This window comes from Vicugna pacos, chromosome 6 (assembly GCF_048564905.1).
Source record: "Vicugna pacos chromosome 6, VicPac4, whole genome shotgun sequence".
In the NCBI taxonomy this organism is placed as follows: Eukaryota; Metazoa; Chordata; class Mammalia; order Artiodactyla; family Camelidae; genus Vicugna; species Vicugna pacos.
In genome coordinates this window covers 58,956,661-58,977,937 of record NC_132992.1, presented here as the reverse complement: position 1 = coordinate 58,977,937, position 21,277 = coordinate 58,956,661, and the positions used below count along the sequence as shown (strand labels likewise).

The 21,277-nt window shown below is 33.7% G+C and overlaps 1 protein-coding gene across 10 annotated transcripts in view; it reads right to left on the bottom strand.

The window, feature by feature from the left end:
* Positions 1 to 21,277, bottom strand: part of KIAA0586 (KIAA0586 ortholog) — a 94,001-nt gene that overhangs the window by 41,358 nt on the left and 31,366 nt on the right. For 9 of the 10 annotated variants that reach the window (XM_031679086.2, XM_015235531.3, XM_072963121.1 and 6 more), the window contains 9 exons: positions 20,460 to 20,540; positions 17,307 to 17,500; positions 15,885 to 16,003; positions 9,770 to 9,969; positions 6,080 to 6,239; positions 5,432 to 5,651; positions 4,605 to 4,858; positions 3,499 to 3,572; positions 1,342 to 1,476 (listed from right to left, as the gene is read on the bottom strand). In XM_031679086.2, coding sequence (XP_031534946.1) covers positions 1,342 to 1,476; positions 3,499 to 3,572; positions 4,605 to 4,858; positions 5,432 to 5,651; positions 6,080 to 6,239; positions 9,770 to 9,969; positions 15,885 to 16,003; positions 17,307 to 17,500; positions 20,460 to 20,540 — 1,437 coding nt within the window. Of the gene's footprint in view, positions 1 to 1,341; positions 1,477 to 3,498; positions 3,573 to 4,604; positions 4,859 to 5,431; positions 5,652 to 6,079; positions 6,240 to 9,769; positions 9,970 to 15,884; positions 16,004 to 17,306; positions 17,501 to 20,459; positions 20,541 to 21,277 lie in introns of those variants that run through there. The other variant, XM_031679092.2, reaches the window with a different exon arrangement.

Below are 21,277 nucleotides of genomic sequence, written 5' to 3'. Positions count from 1 at the left end.
TATCTTTCCAGTAAAATCAATTTTTGGTCAATAGTTATTTTTCAGTAAGCAGTGATACGTTAACTTTCCTTTTTTCCCATTACTAAGTTTTATAGCTTTCCCCCCTACATTTCCTAAGCATTTAAATTTTTAAGAATAAAAATTAATAGAAAATAAAGCCAGCCACCTCCTTGGGTACGGTATCAGATCTCCAGCTCATCTACAGCCAGTTTCACACTTGTTCAAGTAAAGACAACCAAATATAACAGAAAGAACCCTAAACAGAAATCAAGAATCCTGTTCTCATATCTGTCATAACCCAGCCTGAGTGACTATCCTGTACATTTCCACCTGGAATTTCTTTAAGCACCTTAAACTTAATGTTTCAAATCAACTTCATTATCTTCCCCACTAGACTTGGCAATCTTCTACATTTCTAAGCCAACAACTGCACAACCACAATGTCCCTTAACCAGTGACCAATTACTGTCAGTTCTATGCTCTTAAATTTAAATCTCTCTCTTTTCTATTTCTCCCTAACTGTCTCTGTTTTCCTTCTGGACTACTCCAGCGGTATTCAGAAAGACACCCATCTTCCCCTCACTTGTCCTTGGCACCATACTCCTTCCTAAATATCTTAGCTTGTGACTCTCTTGCCCAAAAATATCTTAAGGGGCTCCACAGTGCCCAAGCTTCACCATGGCCTAAAAGGTTCCTTATGATCATCTGGTTCAATCTACTTTTCCACACTTATCTCTATCTAAAGCTCTAGCCACACTGAGATTTTCAACACTTTTCTAAATATGCCCTAATCTTTCTTGGCTCTTATCGTTTAACATATGCTATTTCTGCTTCTGAAATGTCTTTCCCCTTCTATGCTGCCTAGAAAAAGCCTACTGGATCTTTAAAGACCCACCTATATCCTGTATAAAGTATTAGCCAATTTCAAGTGGAGTTTTCCCTCCTCTCCTCAAAAATAAATTTGATCAGTTATTACATGGGAGAGTAGTTGTCTAGGCCCTTTACTCCCTGAATGACTGGAACCTGCCTCATTCATCTCTATACCTTTTCTGAGGTTGTGTCTGGCATATAACAGACACTCAGAAAGAAAGAATGATCCTCACAAATCATTTAAAAGGGCTTCAGGTTTTTTCATCTATAAAATAAGAGAGTTGAAACAGATGGCCTAAATTCTTTCAGCCATAAAGCTCTATAGCTCTATAGTTCCAGGTTAAAGTTACTACAAGGCTGATCCCTGAGTAAGCTGAAGTATTAGCATTCTTTAACTAAAAGTAGGACTATTTTTGTTATTTTTTTCCTGTATTTAGATCTAACAACAAAAAAATTAAGTTTAAAACATACTTCTGAATGATAGACTGCTTGCTGTGAAACTAATGGTTCCTGGTTTTGTTTAGCAAGAAGAGAAAGAATTGTATCTGCATGAATTCTTTTACAGGGCATTTTAATCACTTGTCCTTCGCTGGGAGGATCATCTTCCTAAATAAAATATAAAGACAATTAATACAACAGCAACAAAAATTAATCTATAAAACAATTGCATTTTTCATAATTTATGATTAATAAAACTTAACAGTCATCATGAATATTAGCACTTGCTGGAAAGAAGAGAGACTCTTCATTTTTATTTAGTTCTTACTTCCATTAGCCTATACTAACTACCCTTTATGTTTGCTTCAAATATAAACATACAAAATTATTTGGTTAAATTTAAACTGCAGATTTACTATTAAAACATATGAAAATTGGAACCTCTGTCCCATGCGATTGAGTTACAATGATTCACAAATCTATTATATACAGTGTCATCACGTTTTTGGCTCAGGCTGGAAAACCTCATTAATGAGGCACTGGATGGAGTACATAGAAAGGTCTTGACTCCATAGTGGGGAATAAATAGTCCTAGACTGAGTACTGCTCTGGTCTTGCCTAACCAAGATTCAAATGGGTAAAACTGTCTCCACGTACTTAACCATGTGCCTGAGCAAAAGGTCAAAGATATTTATAGCAGTATAAAACATAGGTGGAAAAATTGTGTACAAAATTTTGGCAGATAAAATTAAACAGCTTTTCTTAAAGATTAAATTACTACCATGTTATCCATCCATTCTACCCCTAGATATTTGCCAAAGAGAAATGAAAGTATATGTCCATACAAGACTTGTACACAAATATTCATAGCAGCTTTATTTGTAATAGCTCCAAACTGGAATAAACCCAAATGTTTATCAACGTGAATGGGCAAACTGTGACACTGTAGAACACTAGTCAGCAATAAAAAGGAATGAACTATGTTACATACTACAACACAGATAAATTTCCAAATAATTATACTGAATTAAAGCAAACCAGATAAAAAAACAAAATTACATGCCACATGACTTCATTTATATAAATCTAGAAAATGTAAACTAATCTACTGTTACAGAAAGTAGATCAGTGGTTGATGGGAGAGGCATGGGGAATGAGAGGAACAATAAAAGAACAAGGGAGGAGGGTATATATAGCTCAAGTGATAGAGCTGCATGCTTAGCATGCTTGAGGTCCTGGGTTCAATCCCCAGCACCTCCTCCAAAATTAAAACCTAATTACCTCCCCTGATCAAAATAAAATAACAGAATAATACTATATTAAATAAAATATTTAAAAAATAATAAGGAAGAACTACAAAGAACATGAGAACATTTTTGGCAGTAATGGACGATGAATATGTTTATTATCTTAATTGCGGTAATGGCTTTACAGATATATACATATGTCAAAAATGATCAAATAAGTATTTTTTTAAAGAGCAACAATAATAGTAATGCTTAGCAAAGAAAGGCTATGGATAAATATAGATGAAAGTTGAGTACAACTCACCTGTCCTTGCTTTGGTTGTTTGAAAACATAAAAAATAAAGATTTCTATTTCTTAATAGTTTTCGAAAGAATATTCCTATTCACATTTTCGTATGGTGCATGTATGTATATCACATATTAAAATATATAGTATGACATTTTTAAGTGCAATTTTTCTTCCATAAAGCTAGATAATAACTAGCAAGAGGTAGTGCCCCTGGCTCCTATTTTAGTTTTTAAAAGCCATTAAGTTTAATTTTTTTAGCATAAAAGATTATAATTATGGTTAAGGAAAAATAACAAACGTATTATAAGAGAGCTGGTTTCAGCAGTGAAGGTCCTGCTTGAAATACTGTAAAGGCAGCACATCCAGGTGACGATATGCACGGAGTCAGATTTTCATTACCTAATTACATTAACTGCACTTTTCAACTACTGGAGCCATGGAGATTAGCAATAACTCTCATTCTCACAGTCATGATAATGAAATGTGCAAATATGATAATGAGATATGTTAAGAAATCCTAAATTCTGTCATGAATATTTTATTAAATTTTATGGCTATAACTCAAATATTTGAAGAAAAAAGTCCTCATTGGTGCCAACAAGCTCATCAAGATATTCTTCATGTCAGAATTCAATGGAGTCAGTCATTTCTTACCATTTCAAGGGCATCATGCAGAGTGCTAGATAAGCTATCATTTAAGTTTGTCAGGTACAGTCCATCTCCTAAAACTAGAGATTAAAATGCAAAAATTTAGAAATATGAAAAAATATAGATTTAGTAACCAATCTGACCATATAGCCACAGAACATTACATTAAAATTTTAATTTTAAACTGTTTGTTTTATACCCTTTATTTTCTTTTTAAAATTTTATTTATTTATTTATTTTAATGGAGGTACTGAGGATTGAACCTAGGAAGTCATGCATGCCTAGCATGTACTCTACCACTGAGCTATTACCGTCCCCTCTAAAAATACATTTTATAACAAAGATGAGATTTTTGTTTCACTTATCAGTTTGTCAGATATTAAAAAGAGCTATAAACATGAAAATTGAGAAAGAGGCACTCTTGTATACTACTGCTATAATTAAAAGCTGATTAAAAATTAAAACTGATTCACCTTTCTGGAGAGCATGTTGACAATGTATTACTATTTTAAAGGTGCATACTCCGACTTAGCAATTTCACTTCTAGGCGTGTATTCTAGGGAAGTTATCATATAAGTTCAAAGATACACGTATGTGCAAGGATGGTCAGTGGAGAATTATGTATAGTATGAAAACAACAAAAACAATCTAAATGCCCACCACTATGGTACTGTTTGTTAACAGATTACCCCAGCCTCTGAAAAAAAAAAAGTAGGACTATATGCATTGATATAGGAAAGTGTCTATAATATATTTAAGGTTAAAAAATTCAGATTTCAAAATAATATGCATAGTATGACCCTATTTTTAAAGGTAAAAATACATACACATACAAATATATTTAGATATCTATACATGCACAGAAAAAAGAGGAAAAAAAAGACTGGAAGAGTATACCCCAAGCTATTAAAAATGATATGATTTCTGGAGGGTGGGATTTATGAGGGAGATTTTACTTTCTGAGGTTAAGGTCTAGAAAAGTTAACTTGCACAAAGTCCATATTCTTTCTATATTGAATTTTGAAAATTAAGTAAAAACAGTCTAGATAGAAAAGTATTACTTAGGAATTATCAATCTAACCAGTGAAATCAATTGATACATGTTAACTTACTCTTAGGAGCCACTTTTTGACCAGAGGTAAATAAAATCTCTCCTTCTGAGATGGGCTTATCTGAAGTTTCAGTTTCAGTGACAGTAACACTCAATGTACTCTCTACTGTTGATGAACCAGAACTTGGCATCTGTATAGGGGAAGGAGCCTTGGGGCCAGCAGGAAGTGGTGTGAGGAGAACTGGCTCTGGAGGTGCAGGCTGGGCAGGGAAATCCATGCTCTCAGGTTCTTCATCCTTGGCCACAGACATTACACTAAGAAGAAAAGACATATTTTGAACTTATTAGGTCAGTGAATGCCTATATTAATTTTGATATAAAAAAGATTCAAAAAAACTATGTTTCCTCTTTTAGACACTTCTATAGCAATCTATATATATCTGTATATTTCTATAATCTCTACTATTATGATTAATGAACAAGATTTGTTTTTCCAGAATTATCTTCATGCTTTAATCATAGACCGTCTTGAAAGTTCTACCATCCCTAAAATAAATCTATATGGGAATAAATGGTAATATAAAAGTTAACTAATCATAGTAAATGAAGATTCACACTGGGGAAAAATCATTTTCTATTTTATCAACAATATTATAGATATCCTTATTTTACTGTTTCCCAAAAAATTGTTTTAAAAAAAAGAGAGCTGAAGGTATACATAAACTGGGTAAAAATTTTAAAAACTTAAAAATTTATGAAACTTTTTTCTACTAAAGCATAGAGTAGCTTTTGGTTTATAAAGCTTCTTTCACATTTCTGATGTTCTCAATGGATCACCTAAGTCAACTTAAGATGAAATGCATAGTTATCAAATATATTATTATTTACATAGCTCTCGGGTGAAGTTCTTCTTGAAGAGAGTTAGGATTCTCTTCTTCCAATGGTAGGTCTCCATCACTCCATGGCTTAGGAATCTCCGGGCTTGATATCTTCAATTTATCAATAGAAATCTCTGACAAAGTAGGCGTATGAGCTGCTGCAGGAGGAGGTGTAGTCACAGGGGTAACTGTTGGAGTATTAACAAGTGTCGTGGCAGGCACATCATTTCCTAAAGTTTTTTTTTCAAAAGAAAAACAAAGTCAGTAAGAAGTCCATAGGAAGGCAAGATATGTTGTTTCAGATATCCCTTCACATTTTGGCATACAAATAATGGCAGCAATAATTAATAATAACGATGGCCATTAATGGGAAAGTTTCCAAATTAGTTTAGTAAGCACAAGAAAATAATCTTGAAAAGACTTATCACTTTCAATGCCACTATGAACATAAAATGGTCTAAATTTCTACTAGATTATATACTTTAAAAGGTGGCTACCAATTCCTTAGTTTTCTTGCAAGAAAAAAATGATTTACTAAAATCTAGTAAGCAATGAAGTATGTGTATATTAACGTACAAAGCATCTTATATAACAAACCATGACATTTTATTTAATAATTGCTAAAATTAAAATTGAATTATAGAAATAAGGTTTCTACCTTCTTCAGTAAACATTTCTTTCACCGGAAAAGCTACATCATGATCTGAATCACAGGGAGAAGAATCTGGAGTTTTTACCACCACATGCTCCTTAGGAGGTGATGAAGGTGAGCGAGGAGGAGTTGGCTGTGGAGTAGCCACTGGGGTACACACTCTTGCCTAAAATAAATAAAACATGATCAATGGTGCATATTATTTCCTAATAAAGGTAATTTGAAATGATAAAATAATCTCATTCAGAGTCACACAGAATGTAAATGTATGAAGGAAAAAATAGGGCCCTCTGTACCCTGGCTCTTGAACTTCTAGACATTAGTTTCAAGACCAGCCTGCAGAAAGCCTCAGGCAATTGAAACAGCTCTGCCTCTGAAGGCTCTCTTACTTAATACAGAGAGGAAGATTAAACAGACACTGCTGAAGATCAAACCCAAACACAAACTGGGTAGACCACATAACAGAAAGAAAGCATTTTAACTAATTGACAAGATATCAAAAATCAGCCTTTTGGCACAAAGGAACAGAGCTAATGAAAAGCAGTGAAAGGGTAAGAATGAAAAAAAGGGGGGATGAAATAAAGACAATGTGGAGACGGAAAGCACTGGGGAAGAAAAAACTGAACATTTTAAAATCAATTTGTTAAACAGGTAATAATTCAAATGATTCAAAATTCAAAAATTACAAAAGGACGTTACTGAAAATTAAGTCTTCTTTCCTACCCATATCTTATCTACCAAATTCCCTTCCCCAGAATTATCAAACGTCATCTTGACTTAAGTCATTTCATATATGTACAGATTATCTATGGAATAAATTCCCAAAAGTGGGACTACTTGGTCAAAGGGCTAAATGCATTCTTAATATGAATACATATTGCCAAATTTCCCTCTACAGACTTGTATTATTTTACACTATCATGTATGAGAATTTCCATCTCCCAAAAGTTTGCTGAAAAATTGTCAAACTTTTAGAGTTTTACCAATCCGATCAGTAAAACTAGAATTTCATTGTTTTTTTTTATCTTATTACTAGTGAGACTATCTTTTTATATGTATGTGGGCCATTTGTATTTCTTTTGTGTGTGTGAACTGTCTAGACATGTCTTTTCTCCATTTTCAATACATTATTTGTCTTTTTCTTCTCTTTCTAAAACCTTTTATTGAGTGATTGGCCTATTATTTCTGTATTATGAGTTGCAAATTGATATACAATTTAAAAATCATGAAGCATATTAGGAATTCTATAGCATTGCTTAATAATAAGCATATTCTTAGCTTGTGTTTTAAATGAAAGAAATATATTACATATTTTTCCTTCTTGACTGTATAAACCTATAGCATAAGAGTGCTGTTTTAAAATAATGCTACTGACTTGTCACCATGAGAGAATTTAAAGGTATTCTACTACTCTTGGCAATGGGCAATAGTGATAAACAATTAGTTAATGAATATTTACCAAGTTCCAGGCACTAGATAGGCACTAGATTAAGCTCTTTCACGTATCACCTCATTAAAACTTCCACAAAATCTTACATGATGCCTAAGAAGATACAGTATCATAAGATGTCAATTTTCCCCAAATTAAACCAATAAAAATTTAATTAATTTCCACAAAAATCCCAATATCTTTTATAGAACTTGAAAACTAATTTTAAAATATATTTCGAAAATCAAAAGGCCAAAAACAGCCATGGCAATTCTGAAGATAAGGCAATGGGGGAAGGGAACCTGGCCTTCTAGATATTCAGAAAGCAGACTTTGGTAAAGCCCTGGTCATTTAAACTCTAAGTATTTTGCCTACAGTATATAGATAAGACTAAAGTAACAAGAGCTGAGGGTTCAAATTCACATCTTTCCAACTCCAAAGTCCATGCTCTTAATTACATATACTTCCTATTTATATTAATGTTTCTATATTTTCTTATTAAGTCACCCTCATGAAAATATATGTAATACATAGGCAAAAAAAAACCCAAAGTTAATTATTATAGAGGAAACCATAAGCTTGACAACATCTATACTGTACACATTACTAGTGAGCTAAGAAAGCACAGAACAAAACTAAGTACCAAATCTCCCACACACTAACCACATTACACCAATCACATTACACCAATTACATTACACCAATCTCCATAAAATTCAGATATGCAACCTTATGTTTATACCTCAAATGAGTCCATTTAAATGTTTCACCTTTAGAAAATGAAGTCTTTGTAATCTATAGGATCAGAATTGACTAAGTTTTAAACAGTTGATAATACAGCATACCTTTTGGTTTTGTATCATTTCATGTTGTTATAATAGTTTAGAAACTCTAACATAGAAAGGCTGATTAAACAAACAATAACAAAAGTGCCTAAAATATATTTTCTTTTAGAGATTAAAAATAATCTTCAAACTCTAATTTGAAAACATATATGCACCCCAATTTCACAGCAGTACTATTTACAATAGCCAGGACACGGAAGCAACCTAAATGTCCATTGACAGATTACTGGATAAAGAAGTTGGAGAGAGAGAGAGAGGGAGGGAGGGAGAAGTGGAGGGAGGGAGAGAGAGAGAGAGAGTGTGTGTGTGTGTGTGTGTGTGTGTGTGTGTGTGTGTGTGTGTGTGTGAATACTACTCAGCCATAAAAAAGAGTGAAATAATGCCATTTGCAGCAACATAGATGGACATGGAGACTGTCATACTAAGTAAGCCAGAAAGATAAAGAAAAATACCACATGATTATCACTCATGTGTGGAATCTTAAAAAATGATACAAATGAACTGATTTACAAAATAGAAACAGATTCAGACATAAAAAACAAACTTATGGTTACCATGGGGGGAAAAGGGGTAGGGAGGGATAAATTGGGAGTCAGGGATTTGCAGATACAAACTACTATATATAAAACAGATAAACAACAAGGTCTTATTGTATAACACAGGGAATTATGTTCAATATCCTGTAATAGCCAACAAAGGAAAATAATATGAGTAGGAGTATATATACATACACACACATGTAACTGAATCATTATGTATACCAGAAACTAACACAACATTGTAAATTGACTATAGTTTAATTTTTTTTTAATTTTTAAAATAAAAAAATGTGTTTGGGGGTGTGCATTTTAAAATAAAGATGTAAATAAAGATTTAAAATATCCACTTACATAATAACCAAGAGCAATGCATGTGATCATTGGCTATATCTTGAATTAAAAAAAAAAGCTATAAGTGTATCTTTGGAACAATTGGGGAAATTCAAATATGGACTCTATATTATATAGTATTAACACAGCAATGTTAAATTTGGGGGCATAATAATGGCATTTTGGTTCTGTAAGAAAGTATCTTGTTCTTAGGAGATAATGCTGATGCTTTTAGAAGTTTGTTGTTACAACATCTGCAACTTTCAAGTGATTCTTAAAGGATAATATATATTATATAAAGAGAGATAAAGAAAATGTGTCAAAATGTTATCAATTGGTAAATATAGGTAAAGCGTATACAGATGTTCACTGTATAATACTTTCAACTTTTATACAGATTTAAGTTTTAAAAACAAGCTGCTGGGGGAAATGTTACTGGAATTAGAGCCACAAGGAATCAGTCTGTACCACAAACTATGATGTATGATACACAATTTATTGTTCTTTAATAAAGGTTTCATGACTCCCAGTCATGAAGGAGAGTCACACCTACCGGCAAGTGTGTGTTGCTTGCTGAAACATCCTCAGAAACATCTGTAACAACAGGACCTTGTTTCTTTGCTTCTCTGTCACCCAGCATGGCAGCAATGGTCTCAGCAAGAGCTTCATTCACAAAATGCCTAATCATGTCTGAATTCACAGGAACCCCAGCATCAACAAAAAGCTGGAGGGCACCACTGCTTGTTCCTTCCACTAAAAAATGAAAGCATATCAGAATAAATGTGAAAGAAACATGTTTGTATTCTACACTTTAATTCTTAAAACTTTAGAGATGTGAACATATGTATATGAGAGATGATGTCAGGAGGAATAAAATGAAAATATAAAGTCTACTTATTATGAAAGAGAATAAGATGGTAACTCACATAATGAACATCCTCTCTAAACAAACCAAAAGTGGGAGAAAAACATCCAGGTGAAAATTTACTTATACAGCCTCTTCCCTACCACTATGAAATTTAGTGATAAAAAGGATTTGCATTCACATTAAGTGTTCATCTGAAAACAATCCACATTTCCAAGAGTAGGGCAACAAGAAACCTTGTGACAGAGCTTGGCAAAACATAGGGACACAATGACTGTGGGGGGATTTTAGAGAGATGATGGTTTCTTCATAGATATGAAGACAAATCTTTCCTTCTAGTTTCAGATACATCAGTTACTAACATTACAGGCTAATACTCCTCAAACTTTTATAGTAATTTAAGGTGCTTGATATCAGGAGTTCTATAGGTATATTAATTTTCCAAAAGGGTTGTACTTTTTACTTGTATGAATGTACATAAAATTCAGTAAAACTTCCTAAACAAACTTAAGACTTGAGTCTAAACAGACTTTATTAGACCTAAAGCACCTGTATTTCTAAAGCTCCATGTAGAAAACATGTCAACAGTGATCTATACAACTTAATGGACATGTGATCTCTCCAAAGAGTACGCCTTAATTAGTACAACTATGGTAGCATTATCCAGAATTTCTTAAAAGGTAGGTATAGAAGTCTTGAGATCACTTGTTGAGAGGTAATAACAGCAATTTACTCCAGAGCTACCACAGCAAAGACTATCACAATCCCAAATTTATATTCAAAAGTGTATGTCATAGTCTCTTCAGCAAATGGTGTTGGGAAAACTGGACAGCAGCATGTAAACCAATGAAGCTAGAACACTCCCTTACACCATATACAAAAATAAACTCAAAATGGATCAAAGATTTAAACATAAGACAAGATACAATAAACCTCCTAGAGGAAAATACAGGCAAAACATTATCTGACATACATTTCAAAAATGTTCTCCTAGAACAGTCTACTCAAGCAATAGAAATAAAAGCAAGAATAAACAAATAGGACCTAATGAAACTTACAAGCTTCTGCACAGCAAAGGAAACCATAAGTAAAACAAAAAGACAACCTACCGAATGGGAAAAAATCTTTGCAAATGAAACCGACAAAGACTTGATCTCCAGAATATATAAGCAGCTCATATGACTTAATAAGAAACAACCAAACAACCCAATCCAAAAATGGGCAGAAGAACTAAACAAGCAATTCTCCAAGGAAGACATACAAATGATCAACAGGAACATGAAAAAATGCTCAATATCACTGATTATCAGAGAAATGCAAATCAAAACTATGATGAAGTATCATCTCACACCAGTCAGAATGGCCATCATTCAAAAGTCCACAAATGACAAATGCTGGAGAGGCTGTGGAGAAAAGGGAACCCTCCTACACTGCTGGTGGGAATGCAGTCTGGTGCAGCCACTGTGGAAAACAGTATGGAGATTCCTCAAAAGACTAGGAATAGACTTATCATATGACCCAGGAATCCCACTCCTGGGCATATATTCAGAAGGAACCCTACTTCAGGATGACACCTGCACCCCAATGTTCATAGCAGCATTATTTACAATAGCCAAGACATGGAAACAGCCTAAATGTCCATCAACGGATGATTGGATAAAGAAGATGTGGTATATTTACACAATGGAATACTACTTAGCCATAAAAACCGACAACATAATGCCATTTGCAGCAACATGGATGCTCCTGGAGAATGTCATTCTAAGTGAAGTAAGCCAGAAAGAGAAAGAAAAAATACCATATGAGATTGCTCATATGTGGAATCTAAAACAAACAAACAAACAAACAAAGCATAAATATAAAACAGAAACAGACTCACAGACATAGAATATAAACTTGTGGTTGCTGGTGGGGGGGTGGGAAGGGATAGACTGGGATTTCAAAATTGTAGAATAGATAAACAAGATTACACTGTACAGCACAGGGAAATATATACAAGATCTTATGGTAGCTCACAGAGAAAAAAATGTGACAATGAATATATATATGTTCATGCATAACTGAAAAATTGTGCTCTACACTGGAATTTGACACAACATTGTAAAATGATTATAAATCAATAAAAAATGTAAAAAAACAAAAAACAAAAAAAACAAAAAGTATATGTCAATATGTCTCCTTTTTAGTTCCCATAATTCATTGTTTCGGCATGACCAAAAATCAGAACGTCTCTTTTATGAAGCCCCCAAAACCCCAGATACAGGCAAAACAAAAGCAAACATACATGCTTTTAAAGCAAACAGGGTCTGAATACCCTCTCTATTAGACCATCTTTCCTTAAGGCTATCGAGCCTGACTTCCTCTCACTGAAACCACCATGTGACCCATGTGGAGGACTAAGAGGACTACTACTGGCCTGCTTTGCGCCAGCAGGAAAGGCAGTGGGGAATCCAAGCACTCTAAAACACGCCATTGCGGTGTCTGACCCAGTAATGGGGGAAAAGCACCTGGCAGTTTGACAGTATCATAAACCAGACAAATTTTCGGAGGCACTTGTTTGTTTCTGTGAGTGCCACAGTGCTTTCCTGGACTGGTCTCCTTATGTTGGGACTGCTGAATGCTATCTCCACAACTGGAATTCTGACCAAAAGCTACAAAAGTCCGACTATCTGTTTCTCCAAGGCACATTTCACAGTCCTTTGCTTTCTCTTTAGCTTCTAGTTCTTTTTAAAAATGTGTTTTGTTTTTGACTGGTATTTTCCATCTGCTGCTTTTTTCAACAGGTTTTTGAAATATTCTCAGAGCAATTATTTAGATGAACTGATTTTGGTTTTCTTTTTGATTTGTTTTCCTAGCTGTCTTCTTCTTCAGAAAAGTGCCTTTTAACATGGCAAAATAATTTTATCATTAAAGAAGTGCTAATCTTAAGTTAAAAAATTTTCCTCATAACTTTGTTGGTCATTTTATTCCTTCCTTCAAAAAATGCGATGATGAAAGAAAACCTGGGACAGCAGCAGTGAAGGAGGCATTTGAGTTACACTAAACAGAATTAATCAAATGCAAGAATAAACTGTATGGAACCAGGATACAGACTGCGGCTGGGTGTGAATTAAAGAAGATCAAAGAAAATAAAGTAGAACAAACAAAAACTCCAAGGCTTTGGAGGCTGGGCACTTGGAAAACAGTGATATCATTAACAGAAACAGAAACAAAGCAGGAGCAAGTTTGGCTAGAAAAATGAAATACATTTTGGATGCCAAGGTTAGTATGCCAGTGGAGCATCAAGTAACATATTCACCAACAGGCAAAGGTTTACAGACTAGATGTGTGGCTTAAAGGCCATCAACTGACACAGAGCAACTAATGGCAAGAAGAGACTAGAAAAACAGAAAAGAAAGAGGACAGAGCATAGAAACTTGGGGAAAATTTTTATTCAAGTAGCAGTGGAAAAAAAGGTGAGAAAATGAGGTCTTAAAAAATTACAAAGATAAGGGGAAGAACAACAGGATAAATTCTAGGAAACCAAAACCAGTAGAAAGAACATTATAAGAATTACAGGTAGTCAGCAATGCCCATACAGAGCCATCTAGGAGAATAAGGATTTGATAAAAGGTTGTCTTTGACAATGAAATGCTGTGAGAGAGGAGTTTCATTAGGGAGAGGGAAGAAAGCCAACTCATAAGAACTAAAGAGAAAGTGAGCAATGAGAAAGTAAAAGCAATAAATACAGACTCTAATGTCTAGAATTTAGGCAGTTAAGGGGTAACTTAGGAAAGAGGAAGAGTAGGAAACTGGAAAGGAAGAAAAACGTAGAGGTAATGACATATAGGAATGTAAAAAAGAAAAAAAGAACAAAAAAGCTGATGTATTTACACTATCCAATTTCAAAGCTTGTTTTTAAATTACAGTAATCAAGAAGAATGGTACTGGTATAACAGTAGCTCAATGGGACCAAACAGCAAGTTCAGAAACAGACTCACACGTATATACCCAACTGATTTTCAACAAAGGTGTCAAGGTAACTCAGTGGGAAAAAGGATAATCTTTTCAACAAATAATGCTAGAACAACTGGATATCCATATAAAAAAAAACAACCCTTGATCATTACTTTACACCATATATAAAAATTAACTCAAAGCATATCATAGATCTAAATGTACTGTCTAAAACCATGAGTCTTCTAGAAGAAAAATAAGAGAAAATCTCAATGATCGTGAGACAAAGAGTTCTTAAATAGTACAACCAAAAAACCACAAGCTATAAAAGAAAAACTGATAAATTAAACTTCATCAAAATTAACCTTTGGTCTTCTAAAGATAATGTTGAGAAAAAAGGTAAGATACAAACTAGGAGAACATATTTGCAAAACATATATGCAATAAAGGACTTGTATGCAAAATAAATAAAGAACTCAATAATAGTAAGACACAAACCCCAATTAAACACTGAGCAAAAGAGCTTAAAAGATAGTTCACTAAAGTAAATATACAAATGGCAAATAAGAACATGAAAAATTGTACATCATTAGTCACTGGGGAAATGCAAATAAAAATATTCCCACATGCTTACAAACTGGCTATAATTAAAAACACTGACAACACCAAACATTAGTGGAGCAACTGGAACTCTCATTCACTGCTGGCTGGAATGCAAAGTAAAACAGCCATGTTGGAAACATTTAGCAGTTTCTTATAAAGTTAAATATCTATTTATTATATGACCAAGAGAAATGAAAAGATGTGTATAAAGGATTTGTTTGTAAATATTCATAGCACAGCTTTATTTATAATAGCCAAAAACTAAAAGACTACAAATGTCCATCAACTGGTAAATGGATTAGCAAATTATGGTACGTCTACACAGTGTAATGTTACTATATGCAACAACATGATTGTCAAAGCACTATGCTAAATAAAAGAAGCCAGACACAAAAAGACTACATACCATATGATTACATACATATGGAATTCTAGGCAAAATTCAATGATAGAAAGCAGATTAGTGGGTATAAGTGCCCAGCAGGCATGGGAGAGGGTTAGGGATTGACTGTAAAGTGGCATGAGGGAGCTTTTGGGGATGACAGAAATATTTTTCAATATCTTGATTATGTAGCTAAGGTGTAGCTGTGTGTGTTTAACAAAATTTGTCCAACTGTATACTTAGAAATGGTGAATTTTGTGGCAAGTACCTTATACCTCAAGAAACTAATGAAGGAGGGAAAAGAAGAGGGAAAGATAGGAGGAGGAAAAGGAGGAAGGAAGGAAGGAGAAAAGAGAGAAGAAGAGAAAGAGGAGGAGGAAGAAGAGGAGAATGGTGTGGGTGCCATAAAGAAAGAGGCTCATTTACCCACCCAGCAAATACTTATTTAAACTCTTCTTAAGTGTCAGTCAAGGGCCAGGCTCTAAATGAGAAACGTCCTTACTCCTAAGTAATATATAGTCTAGTGAGTGAGACAAATATGTAAACCAATCATAATACAATTTGATAGTTACTATAACAAAGACAAAGACAAAGACAAAGACACACACACACACAGAAAGTGCTATGGGAAGTAACAGAGAGATTCAGGGTGAGAGGGATGGAGGCTGGCAGAAGGATCTGAACACTGCAGTATGGGGTGAGGGGACGAGGGAGAACTAATTTTCACTACAGAGAACTGGGAAGTGACGCTGAAAGGAAAAGGACTTGTATTTTTGTCAGCTGAGAACTACTTGACCTCCAGAATATATAAATACACAAAGACCTGATAGGTTTTGTCTTTCAATAAAAAAAAAAAACCCTAAAAGATTCCATTTTACTTACCAATGTCAGAAGTCAATGGCTCACTGGCTTCACTAACTGAGACACTGACATTAGCTATGGCCTGTTGTTGCACTGGAAGGAGCCCAGAGATCATTCTTGACATTACTTCTTGCTCTACCCTGGGGTGGAAAATGTTAAGCATTACTAAATTTAGCTGAAATGTATAAATGGTTAGAAATACCACAATTAAAATTAACTGTTATCCATGGACACATTCACATGTGAAAGCAATCATTCTGAAAGTTGAAATATGGAAAGAAGAAAGAACTCAAATGTATCTCCCTAGATACATTTGCAAAATAAATCACATGAAACAAAATCTCTGCATAGAAGATAGTTTATTAAATCAAATTTAAATCTTTCAGATCAGTCTAATGAATTAACAGACCTTCTAAATTCAAAATAAGGTTTAGGTCAATGATTACCTGGCACATCATGTACCTAGAATGTTGTGTTCCCTACTCTGAAAGCACATAGAAAGCCCTACAAGATCAGAGCTAGAAAAGAAGTCCAGCTGCACACTCTTCAAGGAAGTAAATATATAGACTGCAATAGCTGTCTTCTAAAAAAGGAGAGAAAATTTATTTTCAAGGTCATTTTTAAGAAGGGGAAAGAGGGAGAGGAAAAGGAAGGGAAACACAAGAGGAGACTGTTTCTGTACATTTTTTAGAGAAGCTGATAGACTTCTTATTTATTATTATTCAAGTAATAGATATTCATTGTAGAAAAATCAGAGAATATATAAAAATTTTCAAATAGATAAGGCTTACTTATAATCTCAGATTCAGGAATAAACACAGTTAACAATTTGGTATTATTTTTCCATTTTTCCCCATGCCCACTTATTTCTGAGTGAGCTCTTCTAGACTGTGGTTGTATTAGTATTCTGCCTCATTTATGCACCAGTATGTTACTAATATTTTTCATATCATTAAATATTCTTCTAAACCCAACCTTGATAACTGTATTAATATTCAGATGTTTAGTTTATTCCATAACTTCCTTAAGGTTTCTCACTGGTAAAAATAGGTATAAAAATAGAGTAACAAACAGAACAGTGCCTATAGTAAGCACCATAAGTGCTAAGTATCCTATGGCCTCAGAGGAGAAGGGATTACTTCCTTAGGATAAATTTCTGTTAAGTGAATTCCTAGATGACAGAATATGCACATTTTTAAGGCTTTTGTTACTTAACAATAGCCTCTTTTGTCATAATAGACAACCTACGCACAAAAACTGAAGGACAGAAACAATACCTCCAACACAGTTAAACTCTCGGCATCAAATAGTGTCCAGTGATGACAGCAAAGGAAAAGTTTGATAAACAAAAGGAGACAAGAAAGATTTTCAACCAAAACTTAACACTGGCTATTTATACTTGCTACTACTATTCTGTTCACCCCAATACCACTGTAAACTCACCACTGAATTAAGCTATTTTCCACTGTTTCTTTTCTCTGAATTACTTTATCCAGGACGTCAGCAGTGGGCTGAAAAGTAGAAGTAACTGGTGGAAATGGAGGGCCATTATATTTTGTAGAAACAACTTTAACACTTCTGTTAAACTCCAGAATTGGTTCAGAGTATTCTGGAATTTCATCACATTTTTCCTCTTCCTGGTAATAATAAAAAACAAAAATACTATATTCATATATCTATTCAACACTTACTGAGTGCCAAGTGTAGGCAGGAAACCTAGGTTGGTGAATTAATCAACACTTTTAAGCTAATCAATAGCATTTCTTACTTAGGTGGTACCATATTATGTATAACATATATGTTTTTCATATAAATCACATTGAAGAAAACTTACACAATTATTTTGTCTTTTTAAAACCCAATATTTAAACAGTCATAAAACAAACTAGAAAATTTGGTTATTCCTCCATAAAACATTATTAACGTTTCCCTTTAGAAATTTATTAATTTATTATCATAGTAAAACTGATACTTCCAAATATCACTTGCTTGCTCTTACAGAACCTATAATTTACATTTAAATATTCAGTCAGGTCAGCCTATACATTATTTGTACCACCACATCATAACCAAAAGAGTTGTTTCTGGAATTTTTAAACTTTTTATTATCAAAAACACCATACACATTTAAAAGTAAATAAAATAGTGCTCATGTACTATATCTGTAATATGTAAATAATATAAATTCCACTTATCTGTTCAAATCCCAGTTTTAATACTTTTTAATGCACAGTCAACTTTGTGTCATCGATACTTCCCCTCATCCACTTTCCCCTTCACACACCATTTTGAAGTAGATCACAGATATCATACCATTTTATCTGTAAATAATCCATTATGCATCTCAAAAAATTAGGACTCTTTAAAAATTATAACTCAGTAATATTCTCCCATTGAAAAATGAAGTCCATGGCTATTAAGTGGCAGAGCAAGGGTAGGAACACTTGTCTTTAGACTCCAAATTCTGTGCTATTTCTACAACTGTTTCTTTCATTTGTCCATTGAACAGCTGTCTAATGTCTTTGCTAGGCATGAATATAAAGACAAACAACATTCTTGCCTTCAAAACATTCATGTGGAGCTCACATGAGAAGACATACCAGTCAGCAAGTAACCTTAATATATTGCATCTCTCTTAATATTTAAAATATGGTTTTATTTTATGATTAACAAAACTGGTCTTAGTTCTAAAAGCCTGAGAAAACTGAACAAATGTCTTCTTTAAAATCTATTGACACATCAGTACTCAAGTAATCCCTAAGTTCTATGATCTTTTCTCCCATCCTTTCTACTTTACTTAGTCCTACTTTTCCCCTCCACTATTTAGCCATTTCTATCATTTCTATAACCCTTCCTGCTATATGGACTCTTTCCTTGGATGTTAGACCCCTCACAACTTTTTTCCTCAAAGTGAACTAACTGATGACCTTGCCAATAGTCCAGAAATGAACATAGATAAATGTAATAGAATGAAGAAAGAATACATTGGAGGGAGGGAAGCCAAAGGTAACAAAAAGAAGGAAGCAAGAAGCAGGAGAGATGAGATGAGATGCAGGTAGGAAACAGCTAACAATCATTAAGTTTCATGGAGGCAGGCAGGTGATACAGAAGATAATACTATAGAATAACAACCTTATAATTTTAAAATAAAAAAATCTTTAACTCAAAAGTAAAGGGCAATTTCTCAAAGCACTGCAACATAATATTGGGCAAGGATGTCCCCTCTCACCACTCTTTTTCAACATTGTACTGGAAGTCCTTGCTAATGTAGTTAGACAAGAAAAGAAGTACACAGATTGGGAAGGAAGAAATAAAACTGTCTGTTTGCAGAATTAAAAACTTCTGCTCTGTGATAAACAATGTCAAGAGAATTAGAAGATAAGCCACAAACTGGGAGAAAATATTTGCAAAAGACACATCTGACAAAAGGCTGTTATCCAAAATATACAAAAAACGAAACAAACAAAAAAAACCCCCAAAACTCCTATATTCAATAATAAGAAAACAACTCAGTTTTGAAAATTGGCCAAAGACCAGACCTTAATGGACACCTCACTAAAGAAGATATACTGATGAAAATAAGTGCTTTAAAAGATGCTCCTTATCATATGTCATCAGGGAAATGCAAATCAAAACAACAATAAGATACCTCTATACACCTATTAGGATAGCCAAAATCTGGAACACTGACAATACCAAATGCTGGCAAGGATGTGAAACAGCAGGAACTCTCACTCATTGCTGGTAGGAGTGCAAAATGGTATAGCCACTTTGGAGGACAGTTCAGTGGTTTCCTACAAATCTAAACATACTTTTACCACTAAAGCCAGTCAACTGCAGTCCTTGATATTCACCCAAAGGGGCTGAAAACTTATGTCCATACAAAATCTGCACATAGGTGTTTATAGCAGCTTTATTCATAACTGCCAAAACTTGTAAACAACCAAGATGTCCTTTAGTAGATAAATGGATAAATAAACTGTGGTACATCCAGACAATGGAATATTATTCAGCCCTAAAAAGAAATGAAGTATCAAGCCATGAACAAATGTGGAGGAAACTTCAGTGCATAGGTGAAAGAAGCCAATCTGAGAAGGTTACATATGTATGATTCCAAGTATATGACATTCTGGAAACAACAAAACTATGAAGACAGTAAGAAGATCAGTGGTTGCCAGGGATTGGGATGGGTCAGGGGGAAGGATGAGTAGTCAGAACACAGATGATTTTAGGGTAGTGAAAATACTCTGCATGACAGTATAATGATAAATACATTTGTCAAAACCATAAGAATGTAGAACATCAAGAGTGAACCCTAAGGTTATCTATGGGCTTTGAGTGATTATGATGTGTCAAGGCAGGTACATCAATTTTAACCAAAGTATCAATCTGTTGGGAGAATGTTGATAATGGCAGATGCTATGCATTTGTGGAGGTAGGGAACATATAAGAAACCTCTGTACCTTCCTCTCAATTTTGCTGTGAATCTAAACTGTTCAAATAAAAAATACAAAAAGTCTCAAAAAAAAAAAAAGATAGTCACATTAAAAAGTACTGGTAGAAAAACAAATTCTCATGGTTTCTAAGCTTGGTTACCTGTATGATATCAGTTACTTCATCAAAGTTAGTTCCTGGAAACTTCACTTCTTCTTCATCTGCCTTCGTAAATTCTGGAGTCTAAGAAATGATTTTCAGAAAGTTTTTGCTGTGCTTAATGTCATTTTAATTTATCCATAATTTATCATAATACCACCCACAGCATAAGCTTATAATTACATGCTCTTATTTTTTATTTTAACATCCCTCTCAGAATTGATTTAGCTAGTAAGTGAAATTCAAGCTAGTCCCTAAGCTATTAGGTTATCATTTCAATAGTAGAAAAAATTAGGTATCAGTTTTTCTAAAAAGGACTCCACAACAATGCAACTTAAGTCAAGTGATCAAGTTAACACGACTGATTTTTCTCCTAGAGTTAAGATAAAATGTTTCTATGTGTAGATAGAAATGTATAGATAGATATGTATATACTTATATACATATACAAATTCACAAAAAGATAACAGAATCAAATAATATAAAAAGATAAACAAAATAATTATTTTACTATTTTAGCCTCTAGGCTTCACTGTATATAATCTAGTCACCTAAAACCACAATAGATTCTTTCTGAGAGCAGAACAATAAACAGTCTAAAAAGTCACTATTTGTAATCATATATGTTTTAATAAACTTCTAATTTTAAAAATTACTGATAAAAAATAAAATTAGGCACAAATGCCATTCAGGGTCATTTTTCTTTTACTATTTCTGATTGTGAAAAATTGATGTTCTTCCTTTCTTTAAGACTGTATCCTCAATGACTAAATTTGCTTACAATAAATGAAACCTGGGGAAAAGCTACAGTGCTATTTTGC